Source organism: Ursus americanus, chromosome 25, assembly GCF_024610735.1.
Source record: "Ursus americanus isolate L20-20 chromosome 25, mUrsAme1.1.p, whole genome shotgun sequence".
Lineage (NCBI taxonomy): Eukaryota > Metazoa > Chordata > Mammalia > Carnivora > Ursidae > Ursus > Ursus americanus.
The window spans coordinates 42,359,374-42,374,746 of NC_142151.1; the positions used below are offsets into that span (position 1 = coordinate 42,359,374).

At 39.9% G+C, this 15,373-nt stretch overlaps 1 protein-coding gene across 9 annotated transcripts in view; it reads right to left on the reverse strand.

Annotated features, from left to right (window-relative positions):
• TFCP2 (transcription factor CP2) overlaps nt 1–15,373 on the reverse strand; it is a 48,607-nt gene that overhangs the window by 5,858 nt on the left and 27,376 nt on the right. For 6 of the 9 annotated variants that reach the window (XM_087855836.1, XM_087855835.1, XM_087855834.1 and 3 more), the window contains 10 exons: nt 10,917–11,068; nt 10,331–10,407; nt 9,357–9,462; nt 6,357–6,463; nt 4,178–4,330; nt 3,227–3,337; nt 2,802–2,890; nt 1,659–1,725; nt 1,175–1,268; nt 182–272 (listed from right to left, as the gene is read on the reverse strand). In XM_087855836.1, coding sequence (XP_087711962.1) covers nt 182–272; nt 1,175–1,268; nt 1,659–1,725; nt 2,802–2,890; nt 3,227–3,337; nt 4,178–4,330; nt 6,357–6,463; nt 9,357–9,462; nt 10,331–10,407; nt 10,917–11,068 — 1,047 coding nt within the window. The remainder of the gene's footprint in view (nt 1–181; nt 273–1,174; nt 1,269–1,658; nt 1,726–2,801; nt 2,891–3,226; nt 3,338–4,177; nt 4,331–6,356; nt 6,464–9,356; nt 9,463–10,330; nt 10,408–10,916; nt 11,069–15,373) is intronic. The other 3 variants (XM_087855838.1, XM_045801041.2, XM_045801040.2) reach the window with 1 other exon arrangement.

The following is a 15,373-nucleotide window of genomic DNA, read 5'->3' on the forward strand; positions in this document are numbered from 1 at the left end:
TCCTTGGATCAACTGTAGGAAACATTATTTTTCGTCTTCGTTTATTTGGTACATAGCTGGCATTCAAAAAGAATGTTTTGACAAGATGCAGTGAGCTGTGGAAAGAATACTGTGAAGAATCCCTGAATCCAAATCCATTTGAAATTCAACCTCACTGATATTTTTTACACGAATTACATACCGGCCTTTTAATGCATTAAAAAGTCTGATTCCATCGGCAGGGCCACAGATTTGGATCACATCATCCCTAGTTAGTTTCAATAAATCTGCCCCTGGAATAAATATAAAAAAATGGGTGATAAAGGCAAAGACTGTCTTTGTTAATGACCACTGAAAAGGCTCTATCACATTATAGTCCAAAATCTTTTACATGGTACATAAGCCTCTCCATGACCTGGGCCCTGTCTCCTTTCTCACCTCAACTGCCACCCCATTAACTCATCCACTTAACCCTATGCTTTCATCATACTGATGGGGTCTAATGAGCAGGCTGTTCCTCCTCCCTGAAATATCTCCCACTGTCTGACCAACAGACAAGATCTACCCCGTGCGTTACACACGCTCCCTAACCACAGGACCCTGCTTTGTACCACTCATCTACTGCGTCACAACTGGTTACTTGTTTTTTCAGGCTTTTCTTTTGATTTGATTTGGGGTGTTTTTTGTTTTTTTTTTTTTTTTTGATACTAGATGATGAATGATCAGAAAGTATGTCTTACCCATCTGTGTAGTCCTACCATACCTGGTACCCAGGAGGTGCTAAGCAAGGTGGGATGTGCAAATAAAATACAACACAGTGATATCAAGGGGGAAGTTTCAGACCACCTACAAATGCCCTTGATAAAATACTGTATGGAATATACTTTAAAAAGTATTGTATAGAATAAATATTTTTAAATTAAAGTGAGTTTAAATTAAGAAGTCTTTCTTTTTAAGTATTTCACAGCACAGATGCCGCTGGTGAGAAAGTCTGAAGGGTTCTATGAAATTCACTTAATCCTAAAAATGCACGAAGATCTCTCCTTCCCTCCTTCCCTCCCTTCCTCCCTCTCCCTCCCCAGCACACACACCACACACCACACACACACACACCCCCTCACACGGATGCTAGGAGGCCCTAGAATGTAAAGGAATATCCTGTGTTGGGAAGAACAAAAGGACAAATAAATTTAACCTGAGAAGTTTGTAAAAAGCCTCGTGAACGTAGAAAAACGATTTCGATGCAACCACTGCTGAGCTTCCTGAGGTGTGGTTGTCGGCAAGAGGTTCTAAAAGAGAAAGCAAGCATTTTTTTTCTTTTTTGGTAAGTAGAGAGATTTCTCTCTGACATCATTAGGTAATACGGAGCTAAACACACCCGCACTCGGGCCTAGTTTGCTTGGAAGTTGTTTATACCTCATCAGTCTTTCCCTGACCGTGCAAGAAGCCCACGGGATTCCATCCTTATCTTTCTTACTAGACTATAAACTCTTTAAATGCAGGGGTCCTGCATTAACTTGTTTCACATCCCTGGTCCCCAGCATAGTGTCTAGTTCATAGTCAAAATTCAATACATGTCTGTTTAATGAATGAATAAATATTATTCCTTAAAAGTTGGGCATTTCTACTGAACTGCACATTTATCAAAGTATTAGTATTAGACATTGCAAATAACTTACATTTAACTTTAGACTTACATCTGTGACTGGAGGGGGTGGCTCTGGCTGGTGGTTTGGTGAACCATTTCTAAGGAAACATTGAAAATGAAAAGGATGAGTCCACGACACCTACTAGGGTTCATCATCTCATTCTTCATCCTCATAGTAAGTCTCAAGCTAAAGATTTTTTTTCTTTTAAGATTTTATTTGTAAGTAATCTCTACACCCAACATGGGGCCCCAAACTCCAACTCTGAGATCAAGGGCTCCACCGACTGAGCCAGCCAGGGGCCCCTCAAGCTAGAGATTTAAAGGAATCTGTGCTCTCTCCCAAAGCAGTCTTCGTCTGATAGTCAGTACTTCAATTATCTGTTAATTTAACATTAAGATTATGGGGAGAGGGGAAGAAACTCTCATTTCCAACATTTTTTATTATTGGACAAATTGAAAAAAAATGAAAATTTCAGTAAATTGGGATTCACTAGATAAATTATGGCATGAAGAATACTTAATGTAAGAAATTTATAAGAATAGAAACAAAAATATCAGAACATAAAAGCAATCAATATTGGGGCGCCTGGGTGGCTCAGCCATTAAGTGTCTGCCTTCGGCTCAGGTCATGATCTCAGGGTCCTGGGATCGAGCCCCAAGTTAGGCTCTCTGCTCAGCAGGGAGCCTGCTTCTCCCTCCTCTGCCTGCCGCTCTACCTACTCTCTCTGTGTCAAATAAGTAAATAAAATCTTTAAAAAAGTGAAATAATTTTTAAAAAAGTAACAAAACAGATTTTCGCGTTTGTACAACTGTGTTTCAGTTCCTGAGGACCACTGGTGAAAGTATGCGCAGGAAGTGACATGACCACAAGATAAGCAGTGACAGCAAGAAGTGAAAAGCCCAAAAATCAGTCTCTGAATCACTAAAAACCAACTATAAATGCTGTTTTTTTTTTCTTTAAATGCTGTTTTCTAGTAGGAAGAAAAAAGAGGAGAAAGGACTGCATAGAACTCTTCAGTCATTTCGAAGATAATCCAAACCTCAGCTCATCTACGGATCTACCGAAGCAGGACCGAATAGGACGTACTGATTTAGAAAGAGCTTCTACATGGGCAGATAATGAAAGAAGACGTATTTAGGACAAATACAACCTCATTTCATTTCCCACACTTACCCTTCCCCAAGAGAAAAACTGCTGTGAGAACTGTTGAAGCCAGGTGATGGGGAATTGTTGACGTATGTGATCTCAGGCCATGGAGAACACTAAAAACAAAGAACAACTTAAATACTGAAAAAGTACATTTGACCCTAGTGTCCCACCAAAATACCGTTACATGAATAGCACATCTTGACTAGTAAATCTTAATTGCACGGAGGGCCCTATAATTAAGAGAAAATATACCCAGGACAAGTAAATCTTGACCAGGCTAGGAATTATGGGTTTGTTATGTTTGTTTGTTTGCAATGACACACAACATTGCATTAGTATCAGGTGTACAACATAACTATTTGATATACGTATATAATGCAAAATGATGGGATTTTCTTTTAAGAATAGAATGTATCGACTGAAATCATCACCAAAAGAAATCCTTTCACCTCTGTGAGTATAGTTGTCTCATAAGAAGGCTGGTATTTCTCCTTTTCGTGAGGTGTTCGTTTCTCCATTTTCTCCCGATCCGTTTTTTGCTTTCTGTCTGCACCTTTGGGCTGGAAAGAGAAATGTTTTGTTTTGACTCATCGACTGACTTTTGACCCAACAATATTATTTCTAAAAGCTTAAACAGTCCCATGCAAAACAACGATGTATGTACAATGATGTAAAGACAAGAGGCATCCTCGCATCTAAGTCTGAAAATAGGAAATTTAACAGTGTGATGGAGTTGAAGAAGAGTAAGAGATCCATAGCGATGGACATGGAAAGATCTCTACAGCACACAGCTAACTGAAAACAAGCGAGCCTCCCCAATTCATACAACACAACCATACTGATGTTTTTAGAAAATACGTATATACTTATGTACATGCGTATATAAAAGCACAGAAGGGGACTAGAAGGATACGTGCTAAATTATGATAGCTGCGATCTCTGGGAAAGGTTGGGAAGTCAGGGTAAAACTGGTAAAGGGGCACTTTGGTCTGAATACTTCAGTATTAATGAATCTTTTGCAATGAGAATACATTTATCCATATGATAAAAACAAATAAAGACCAAATTAACAAAAGAAAGTCAAGTACCAACGTAACCAAAACTATAAACATTTCATAATTTTGTGAGCTTTTACAAGAGCTTGTAATTTCAATAGACTTTAAGAGCTTTCGGTGAAAATCCATGTTTTAGCCTCTAACTCCCTTTCCAAGTTCCTCTTCTCCCATGCCCAACCCCAAATAAATTCATTTCCAGGCATCTCAGGAATTATCTCAAGGACTCTAGCCTAGACTGAATTTTCACAGTTGTTGAGAAAAGACAAGATGACTTTCTGACTTGGTAGCTAATGTTAAAACGATGAGGGGGAAAGATAGAAGGGACAGCAGGAGGCCCAGGAATACCTTGAAGACTTTGATCTGGCAGCTGGCGGAGTGTAAGTGCTCAGTATATTCCCCATTTTCATTTTCCTTGAAGGTATCAATTTGTACTCGGAACGGCACTCCCTTTTCTCCTCCGTGCTTCCTCATAGTGAATTCCGTGCTAATGCAGTGTACCTACGAAGAATACAGCATCCAGGTTGCAGTACCGCCAGCTAGCCACATCAGTCAACGATATTTTTTGAGCAACTACTAACAGCAAAACCTTTAAAAACACTACGAACACCTATAGAAAAAACTTTTATGCTAGGAGCACCTGGCTGGCTCAGTCGGTAGAGCATAGGACTCTTGATCTCGGGGTCATAAATTCGAGCCTCACATTGGGCGTAGACTTTACTTAAAAACATCTATGTAAATAAAACCTTCAAAAAAAAAAAAAAACACTTTTAGGGGCTCCTGGGTGGCTCAGTCGGTTGAGCACCTGCCTTCAGCTCGGGAAATGATCCTGGGGTCCTGGGATTGAGTCCCACATCGGGCTCCCTGCTCCTTGGGGAGCCTGCTGCTCCCTCTGCATCTCTCGAATAAATAAATAAAATCTTTGGGGGCAAAAAAAAAAAAAAGAAAAAGAAAAACTTTGAGGGATGTCTCGGTTAAGTATCCGACTCTTGATTTCTGTTCAGGTCATGATCTCGGGATAGTGAGATTAAGCCCTGTGTCATGCTCTACACTCAGTGCGGAGCCTCCTTGAGATTCTCTCTCCCTCTCCCTCTGCCCCTCCCCCTGCTTGTGTTTGAGTGTTCTCTCACTCTCTCTTTCTAAATAAATAGATAAAATCCTTAAAAAAATTAAAAAATTAAAAAACCCCTTTTACTCTCCTTTTGATGTTAAAGAGTGTTATGTTCTAATGGAGGAAATAAGGAAACTTAATTATTTACAAATGAAACAAAGTAGGGACGCCTGGGTGGCTCAGTCAGTTAAGTGCCTTCAGCTCAGGTCATGACGGAGCCCCACACAGGACTCCCTGCTCAGCGGGGAATCTGCTTCTCTCTCTACCTCTGCCCTTCCCCCGGCTGGTGCTCTCTGGCTCGCTCTTTGTCAAATAAATAAATAAAATCTTTTTTTAAAAAAATGAAACAAAGTAAATATACAGATCCAATGCTAACAACACTTACTGGGAGGAACTAAATTCATTAACTGTTTCAGAGAATACAGTTAATATAAACGAGAAATGATTTCTGTTAGTAAGTTTCCTGGACTTGAAGTTAAAGTTGAGAAAGCAGAGGCAACATCCATGCTGGGAAAACAGCAAATATGAAAGCGCACAGGCAACAGTGGGAAAAAGGTTTGCAAAGACTCGCTTGCTACCGCACAAAGTGAAGACCTCGTGAATCGTAACAGTGAAACTTTGACCAAATATTAGCTTAGGTAGGTTGTTCATTTCTAAGTCTCAAAACGATTTCTACTCTACAGGATTACTGCTGAAAGTTTTAAATAAAATCATGTACACAAACTGTTTACTTAACATAGTGACTATCTAATGGGACATAATAAACCACAGCCTCCATTACAAATAAGAATTTTAAAGGAGTCTGCCCAACAGACATCATCAGATATGTAAAACAAATTTTAAGCATAAAGATGTTCAAAATAACTTTACAAGTAATAGGGAAAATTTAGAACAATCTAAATGCTACATAAGAGGGAAGTTATAGTGCACCCAAAGAACGGAATATTATACAGCCATTAGCAAGCAACTTTTTTGTTTGTTTGTTCTGTCATGCAAATAAAGAAATTGGGGAAATGAGAAGGGCAATTCAGGCACTCCTCATTGCCCTCAGGCAAGTATTGAGGAGTCTGGACTTGATAGTCAGGCTGGAACCCTATAAAAATTTCAAATTCAACATGTTTTATCCTTCAAGAAACAAACTGGCAGGGGAGGCTGGGTGGCTCAGCAGGTTAAGCATCTGACTCTTGATTTTGGCCCTAGTCATGATCTCAGCGTCCTGGGATCAAGCCCTGCATCAGGCTGTGTGCTCAGTGGGGAGTCTGCTTGGATTCTCTCTCTCCCTCTGCCCCTCCCTCTGCTTGCGCTCGCATCTCTCTCTCCTAAATAAATAAATAAATAAATCTTTTAAAAAAAAAGGAAACACATTGGTAGGAAGAAATGCTCCTCATAACTGGAACCCCATCTGCAGTGCCCTACCTGAATAAACACAGATGTCCTCTTTGCCGGGTCCCACAGGAACTCCACTGTATTCAGTTGGGTTGGATTGGCTCTAGGATCGATTATACCAACAGACATTGGGATATCTGAGAAACAAAATGGTAATCACTGAACAACTGTGAGGGCTACTGGGTTTAAATAAGATAGTACTGATTGTTTTATTATTGGTCCCCAGTTACCAAGATTTTTACGTTATTACGCCCTAAACCTCTTTTTGCCAATGAAAAGGTTTGTTTAGAGCTAAAATTGACCTAAGTACTTTCCTTCTGAGTATCTTTTTTCCATTTTAAAAGGTTTTTTAAATAAGACAATTTAAACACAGTTTCTTTTTAATCTGCCAAAATTCTACTTAAAGATAGATTTAGTCTACACGCTAGCTCTAGTGTCATGAAAATTGTAATATTATCTGCTTCACTTACAGTCTTAGGATTAGAGTTACTGATAGAAGTACAGTAACAGGATTGCTACAGAAAGATAAAGCAGAGTGTCTGAATAAAGGTAGAAGCATTGTATTACAGATAGAAGTGGGAAAAAATTAGCATAAAGATCGATGTTGGCCTTCAAGTCATCAAATAGCCCTGTAACAGAGCAGCGAATCTGATACTCAAGAGGGAAGCAAACCTGAACGAGCTCCAGCAGGACGCTGCTTGCCATTCTACACAGCCTCTCCTCAAATAGCATTTCCTGACTTCTCCTACTGATATTCAAACTGGGGAGAGAAAACCGGGCTGATATTTATGATCGTAACTATCACTATACTACTGTTTACTGTCAGTTCGGACAAGAAGGTGGCTCCAGCAGTGTGAGCTGTAGTGGATTTATCCTAAGGTCACTTTATCAAATGGGTATCAGGATATCTGCACAAGAGTCAGTGTTTTCTCAGGTAAAATTAGTAGGTACTTTTTTGATAAACAACAGTGTTTACTAGTTGGAGATAATGACCAATAAAAGATCAAAGACATAGATGCCAGGATTAAAAGTACATTCATGAAGAGAGACCACATGTATGTTTGTAAAGGAACTTCCCTTAAGCCCTATGATTTAAGAAAAATAAACTCTACTCTATTTAGCAGAGCAGTAGGGAAGAAACCCAAATTGCAAATCAAGAGACATAGATTCTAATCCCAGGTCTCTTAACTTAGGTAAAACGAACCACTAATCTGCCTCTCAGGTATTAGTGAAATAAAAGAACTTGCAGCATTTGGGGAAAAAACCTGGCCCCTCTTACAGACACACAAAACAAATGATCAGATCCTGAACAGCCAAAACGATCCTGAAAAGTAAAGTTGGAAGTGTCACATTTCCAGATTTCAAAACGTACTACAAATTATTGTTATCAACAGTGTGGTACTGGCATAAAGATGGAGACATAGACAAAGAGAATACAATGGAGAGCCCAGAAATGAGTCCTCACATACAAGGTCAAATGATGGTTGACAAAGTCGCCAAGACCATTCAGTGGGGCAAGGACGGTTGTTTCAACAAATGGTGTTGGGAAAACAATATCCACATACAAGGAATGAAGGCAAACTCTTACCTTATACCATATACAAAAATCAACTAAAAAATGGATCAAACACCTAAACCAGGAAAAGCTTCGTTGGGTTTTGCAATATTCTTAGGTATGACACCAAAAGCATAGGCAAGGCAATAAAATTAGTAAATAAGCCGGACTACATCAAAATGTAAGACTTTTACGCATCAAAGGACATTATCAACACGGTGAAAAGACAACCCACAAAGAAGGAAAGAAAATATTGCAAATCATCTATCTGATATGGGGTTAATATCCAGAATATATAAAGAATGCCTACAACTCACAACTCAATAACAACAAAACCAACCAACCAGATTCAAAAGTGAGGAAAGGACTCGAATACACATTTCTCCAGAGAAGATACATACATGGCCAAAAAATACACAAAAAGATGCCCAACATCACTAATCATTAGAGAAGTAGAAATCAAAACCACAATCAGCCACTTCACATTCATTAAGATGGCGACTATTAAAAAAAAATAGAGAATAGCACGTGTTGGCAAGGAGGTAGAGCATTTAGAACCCTTGTTCACTTCTGATGAGAATGTAAAATACGCAGCTGCTGTGGAAACAGTATGGCAGTTCCCCCAAAATTCAAAATAGAATTACCATATATGATCTAGCAGTCCCATTTCTGGGTATATACCCAGAACTGAAAGCAGAGACTGAACTAAATATCTGTATACCCACGTCCATAAGCTGCATTATTCACAATAACCAAAAGGTAGAATCAACCCAAGTATCTACTAAAGGATGAACAGATAAACCAAATGTGGTACACACACACAACGGAATATTATACAGTCTTTAAAAGGAGGAAAATTCTGATGCATACTGCTATACGGATGAACCTTGAGGATTAGGTTAAGTGAAATAAGCCAATCACAAAAAAGACACACACTGGATGATTTCACTTATATGAGGCACCTGGAGTAATCAAGGTCATATGGACAAAAAGTAGAACGGTGGTGGCCAGGGGCTGGGGAGAAGAGGGAATAGGGAGAATAGGGAGTTATTGTTTAATGGGTACAGAGTTTCAGTTTTGCAAGATGACAAAAGTTCTGGAGATGGATGGTAGTGATGGCTACATAATGTGAATGTACTTAATGTCACTGAATTTACTTTAAAATGTTTCATAATTGTAACTTTTATGTTATGTGTATTTTACCACAACTACATTAAAACAAACAAAAACAAAATAAAATCACCCTAAAGTAATAGATGTGCAAATGTTACGGAACTGAATTGTCTACACTTCCAACTTCAATTTTGGTATTAACATCCCAGTAATTTTTTTTATGTTTAGTCAATAAATACTTCCGGGTTTATGCTAATTGAGCCCCTGAGGCACTCTGAGTCAACGTAAACATCAAGGAAGGAAAACCAATTCTCAGACCATACTTAAAGGCATTTCCTGGGCAAGAGATTCCCTTAACTCACCAATGTCAAGAATTCTATCTCCAGGTCGGTTCCACCTCCAGCCCTCCAGCTGCTGATGTTCAGTATACTGGAGCCGCCGGTCATGGAACACTACACGGAATATACTCTAAACGGAAGCAACAAAATCGAATGATAATAGGATCCTTTAAAGATCAGCGCTGATAAAGGAAAACTATCAGAAGTCACCTCCAGTTGGTTTCCAGATACAATGTGAAATTATTTTTCTTAAGATCTGTTTCACTCTAAAACCCATACCATACCAAACTCTATTTGAGGGTAAATTTTATAATTGCTCAGATACAATCTTTATAGTTAAGTGGTACCATATTTAAAACTTGGCTTAAACATCAGTCCTCATGGACCGGGCATAAAGGACTCCTACGAGAAGCATTCCTACCTGTCTCTACTGTTACCATGTAATAGCCAGCTCAGCTCTTCACCAAGTTCCCTGCTTGCTAACCCACCAGTCAAGCACTGAGAGTGAGCTGGGGTTGTATCTGTCAACTTTCCTTTTGTTATTCTTACTTTGTGAAGGTGGTTATTAATATCCCTCCCACTAACTTTTATAGTTGCTGACCAAATTCCTCTGTCCCAATTGTGCTGTGAATCCATTGCTGTAAGTCTAGACTAAGGAAACTGCTATTTGTCAACAGTAGTTTTTGTTTTTCTTGCTACTAGACCACACATCCAATGAAAGACTGGAGTTTCTCTAAAAATCTCAAGGAGGTCACTCTATTCCACCCCAAAGAACTTCACTGAACCAGGAGACAACTTTGACATGGAGTAATAAGCCTTCTGTTTTTGCAGCTCTGAAAAAAATCCATGTGAATGGGGGGGCTCACTCTCACTCCAAAGAAATAACAGTTTACCACCCTGCCAGCAAATGGTAGTAGCAAAGAAGCAAACGAACATTACCCAAAAAGGGTCAGTAAAAGGACATTGTGCAGAGGAATGATTTTTTCATTTTCTTTTACCTTTACCAACTTGCCATTAATTTCTGGAAGTTCTCCAAGTTTCCTATTGTCTAGCATACGAATTTCATAAGACTGTCCTGGAAGAAAAAGTAGCTATATATTATATTCATCATAAATTAACTCTGCAAGATTCAGAAAGGATAAAATTCAGCTGACTGAATATAATATTATTAGTATTAGTAACAACTATAATCCTTTACTATATGCCAGGCACAGTGCTAAGTGTTTTCATATATTATATCATTAATCGATACAAGTCTCAAAAGTATTATCAATCCCATTTTTACAGATAAAGGAATTGAAATGTAAAGAGTTTAAGTAACTTGTCCAAGGTCACACAATTGGTGAATAGAGCTGGGTAAGGATTAGAAAGAAAGAGGGAGATAAGAGCTAAAACTGGGCAGGTACACAAAAGAAGTCAGTGAGATACATCAAATATGACATGAAAGTGAAAATCTTTGATATAAGGCTTCAACTCTGACAGGTCACACTAGAAAGATGTACTTTTTACATATAAGTACACCTAATAAAATATCATCAATCCATCAGATCTTCAATAATACTAACAAATAATGAAGCAGCTGACCTTGATTGAGATATGTCAGGGTTTCATCATGGAGTTTCACTGCTGGAGAGGTGGCAGCACAGAGCACATATTGAAAAGGCAGGATTTTATTCTCATTATCAGGGGGCAAACTTGACTCTTCTTGCTTAAAAATGGGCAACGCAAGGACATCACTGAAATAAAGCAAACAACTTATGTTAACAGCCGACCGTGTTGCAAAAGCGGACTTGTGTTGGACAAGGTGACTGCAATTGGGTTTGGAAAACTATAAACACTACTCACTTTGATGAAGTCTCTTCCCAACCATTCGGTTCAGACTACCTGCTGTACTACCCCTCACCACAACAACGTGGGCAATGACAGATACTCACTGCTAAAACTGTTTACACAGGGGTTCCTAGAAGGGCTCTGAAAATTATACGCAGAGTTCCGAAATGTCCATTTAGGACACTCAGTAATGTATTTGTTCTTCGAAAGGCACCAACTGCAGGTATCTCTATAACCATATCAGCTGATCTACTCTAGGGACTAAAACCAGATTCAGAATTCCTAGAAGCCACTTGAAAAGGACAAATCAATGAGCAGGATGTATTTCAAGGCCAGCTTACATTCTGTGGAATACAACTAACTAAAAGTGCTATGTTTCAGTCCCTAAAAGCCTTAGGCAAATCTTAGACAAGCTTTCTAGTCTTCATTCCTTCATCTATAAAACGGGAATCACATTTGCTATCTAGAGTAAATATGTGAGAAAATATTCTGGAAACCACAAGGGACTAAAATTGATGTACAGGATTAACATTAATTTTCCCTCATAAACTCTAGCCACGGATTAGTGGCAAAGAATATCCTGGGCCCTATCCTGGAGACCTACTGCTGCGATTAACATTCGCCCCAGACGAACCTTTAAAAGAATCTTAAGAGATGTACCAAATTAGGGGCGCGTGGGCGGCTCAGTCAGTTAAGCGTCTGCCTTGGGCTCAGGTCATGATCCTGGAGTTCTGGGATTGAGGCCCTCCTGCGGCAACCTGCTTGGCAGGAAAGCCGCTTCTCCCTCTCCCTCCGCTCCTCCCTCTCCCTCCGCTCCTCCCTCTCCCTCCGCTCCTCCCTCTCCCTCCGCTCCTCCCTCTCCCTCCGCTCCTCCCTCTCCCTCCGCTCCTCCCTCTCCCTCCGCTCCTCCCCCCACTCGTGCTCGCGCGTGCGCACACTCCCTCTCTCGCTCTCTCTCGCTCTCCCTCTCAAATAAATAATCTTTTACAAAAATGTATTTTGATTCACTTATAGAATTTGTACCTGTATTCACCAGAACAGCTAAAGTGAAAAAGAATGACAACCCAAAAGCTAGCAAGGATGTGGAACAGCCAGAACTCCTACCCTTTGCCAGTGGGAGTGTAAAATAACACAGCCAATTTAGAAAAAGGTTTGGCTGTTTCTTATAAAAGTAAACATCTATCTGCCCTTTGATCCAACAATTCTACTCATAGGTGTTTATCCAAGAGAAACGAAAATATAAGTCCACTCAAGGCTTGTACATAAATGCTCACAGCATAAAAGCAAAAATGGGAGAGAATCCAAATGTTTGTAATCAAGAGAACGGGACGCACAAACTGTGGCATATTCCCACAATGGAATACCAGTCAGCAAAGCAAACGGATGCAACAACATGGATGCATCGCGCAGACATAATACTGAACAGAAGCAGCTAGATAAAAAGAATATATAATGTATGATTCCATTTATATGATGTTCTCAAACAGGCAAAGCTAAGGAGAACAGTGGTTTCCTGGCAGGCAGAGACTGACTTGGATGATATACAAGGGAACTTTCTGGGGAGATAAAAATGTTCTATAGAACGCTAAGTGTGTGGGTTACATGGCAATTCTTTATACGCACCCTCGGCAGGAGACATTCTCCCCAAACATTACGGAATCATTACATTCAGGCAAAAACCACCATTGACAGGAAAATGGCTGAATGCCTATAAATTTTAGAAACATTATAAATTCTTATGGAAAACAAAATAAGCAGAAAATTTTCTGATTATTGTCTTAACAATCCACATAGGATTAATAAACATTTAATGGCATAAATGCTTAAAAAAGGGGGGGCGCTGGGGGAGGGAAGAGAAAAGAAAGAAACTTCTCTTTCTGCTGGTGTCTAAATAGCAAGGCTATAGGTTATTAGTTGAATAACCTGAGATGCAAACCAGTTTTTATGAAACACAAGTTTCTTGTTGCTAAAAAGTATTTCAAAGGCTAGAAAAGCAAAGGGTGCTTTCCTCTCCCTGAGGTCTGGAGGTGTGTGTGCTTTGCTCAAAGGACTGGGGTTGAGTGGAGAAGGTGAGGAATCCTTCTTTCTGTCTATATTGTCAGGTGAAACATACTACGGATCCCTCGAGACTATATAAAACTGTGGAAGCACTGGGTTTCCTAGAAAAGTACTAACCCAGTTCTTCCATTTCTCAAAATCAGGAAGCTACCAATCCTCCCACAACAAATAGTACAGAAAATAAAGCAAAACACTACAAAACTTCAGAAACATGGTGCTAGTCTTTGGGAGACTTTGTTGCCTTATCATTCTCAACAAGTATCTCGATACCTATCATTCTCAAATACACCACAGCTGACGACGCCTTGAAAGATTAGGGAAGATTATCAGGAATCAAGGCAAATCGGATTTTGCAACACAGCAACAGCTCAAACTTTTAGAATGTAGGGTGGTTTTTTTTTTCTTCTCAAATATTACTGCCTAGCAAGGTTAATACATAGCAATAGTCCCTAGTCTTCTCAATATAATGTGGCTTTACACCTAATCCCTCATGACTAAGCAATTTGATGCTGAAATTTTAAAAATGACTCTAAAAGTTACCCCTAAAATTAGCTTACTCTAAACAGCCAAACCATGGGGCACCTGGGTGGCACAGCAGTTAAGCGTCTGCCTTCAGCTCAGGGCGTGATCCCAGCGTTATGGGATCGAGCCCCACATCAGGCTCCTCTGCTGGGAGCCTGCATCTTCCTCTGCCACTCCCCCTGCCTGTGTTCCCTCTCTCGCTGGCTGTCTCTCTGTCGAATAAATAAATAAAATCTTTAAAATAAAATCTTAAAAAAAAAAACACCAAAAAAACACAAAACAGCCAAATACACAAAACTATATTTTCTCATCAGAGATTTTAAGATCTTGGGGTGCCTGGGTGGCTCAGTCGGTTGAGTATCTGCCTTCCTTCGGCTCATGTTATGATCCCGGGATCCTGGGATCGAGGCCCACAGGGGGTTCCCTGCTCTGCGGGGAGCCTGCTTCTCTCTCTCCCTCTGCCATCCTCCCTACCCCCCACCCCCGCTTGTGCTCTGTGGCTCTCCCTGTCGAATAAATAAAATAAAACCTTTTAAAAAAAAGAGAGAGATTTTAAGATCCAAAAACCTCAAATATATTTGAATTACTCATGTTCTTGCTACACTGCATTTCTTTTTCTCTGCTGTGGGAGCAAGAGCACCATTCAGTTCCACATTCCTAGAGATGGAGGCTAAAGGTCACTGGTGAGCACAGTTCTAGGACCCTGTCTATAGCAAAACAGTAACAGATTAAGTAAGCAACAATTTTGGAAATTCAAAAGTCTACTCCTTCTCAGAGGTAAACTGAGCATTGATTAGGAAAACCCACTCTGGGGGCGCCTGGGTGGCTCAGTCGTTAAGCATCTGCCTTCGGCTCAGGGTGTGATCCCGGCGTTCTGGGATCGAGCCCTGTATTGGGATCCCTGCTCAGTGGGGAACCCGCTTCTCCTTCTGTTCCCTGCTCTTGCTCTCTATCTCAAATAAATAAATAAAAATCTTTTTTAAAATTTTTAAGAAAAAATGACTTGGATGAGGACACTGAAGAGGACGATGATCAAATATATAAATGATAGGATGAGAAAGCAAATATCCCGTACGATAGAATCAACTTTTAAAGTAATTCTAATTGGCTGGAACAGGAGGCTAAATCTAACGAGGTAAGATTTAATAAGGATAAATATAACATCACGCACTTAGAACTAAAAACAGCAAAATGGGCCAATACATGTGAGATAGACTAGGACTTTGCAATCTATTTCAATGAGACAAACGGTGTAACACGGCTGCCAAAAATGCTGATAGCAGGTTTTGTTAAAAACAAAGTCTGATAAGGGAAATGACATTCTTCTCTATGCAAATCAGACTACACTTGAGTACTGTGCTTAGTTCTGAGCGCGGACTTTTAAAAGGAGGACTTTAAGGGGCGACTGGGTGGCTCAGTTAAGTGTCTGACTCTTGGTTTTGTCCCAGGTCCTGATCTTAGGGCTGTGGGATCGACCCCCACATTGAGCTCCGCACTTAGTGCGGAACCTGCTTGTCCCTTTTCCTCTGCTCTTCCCCCCGCTCACTCTCTCTTTCATAAATAAAAAGAAAATCTTTTAAATTAAAAGAGAGAGAGAGAGGACTTTAGGAATCTAAGTAAAGAGTGAGGGG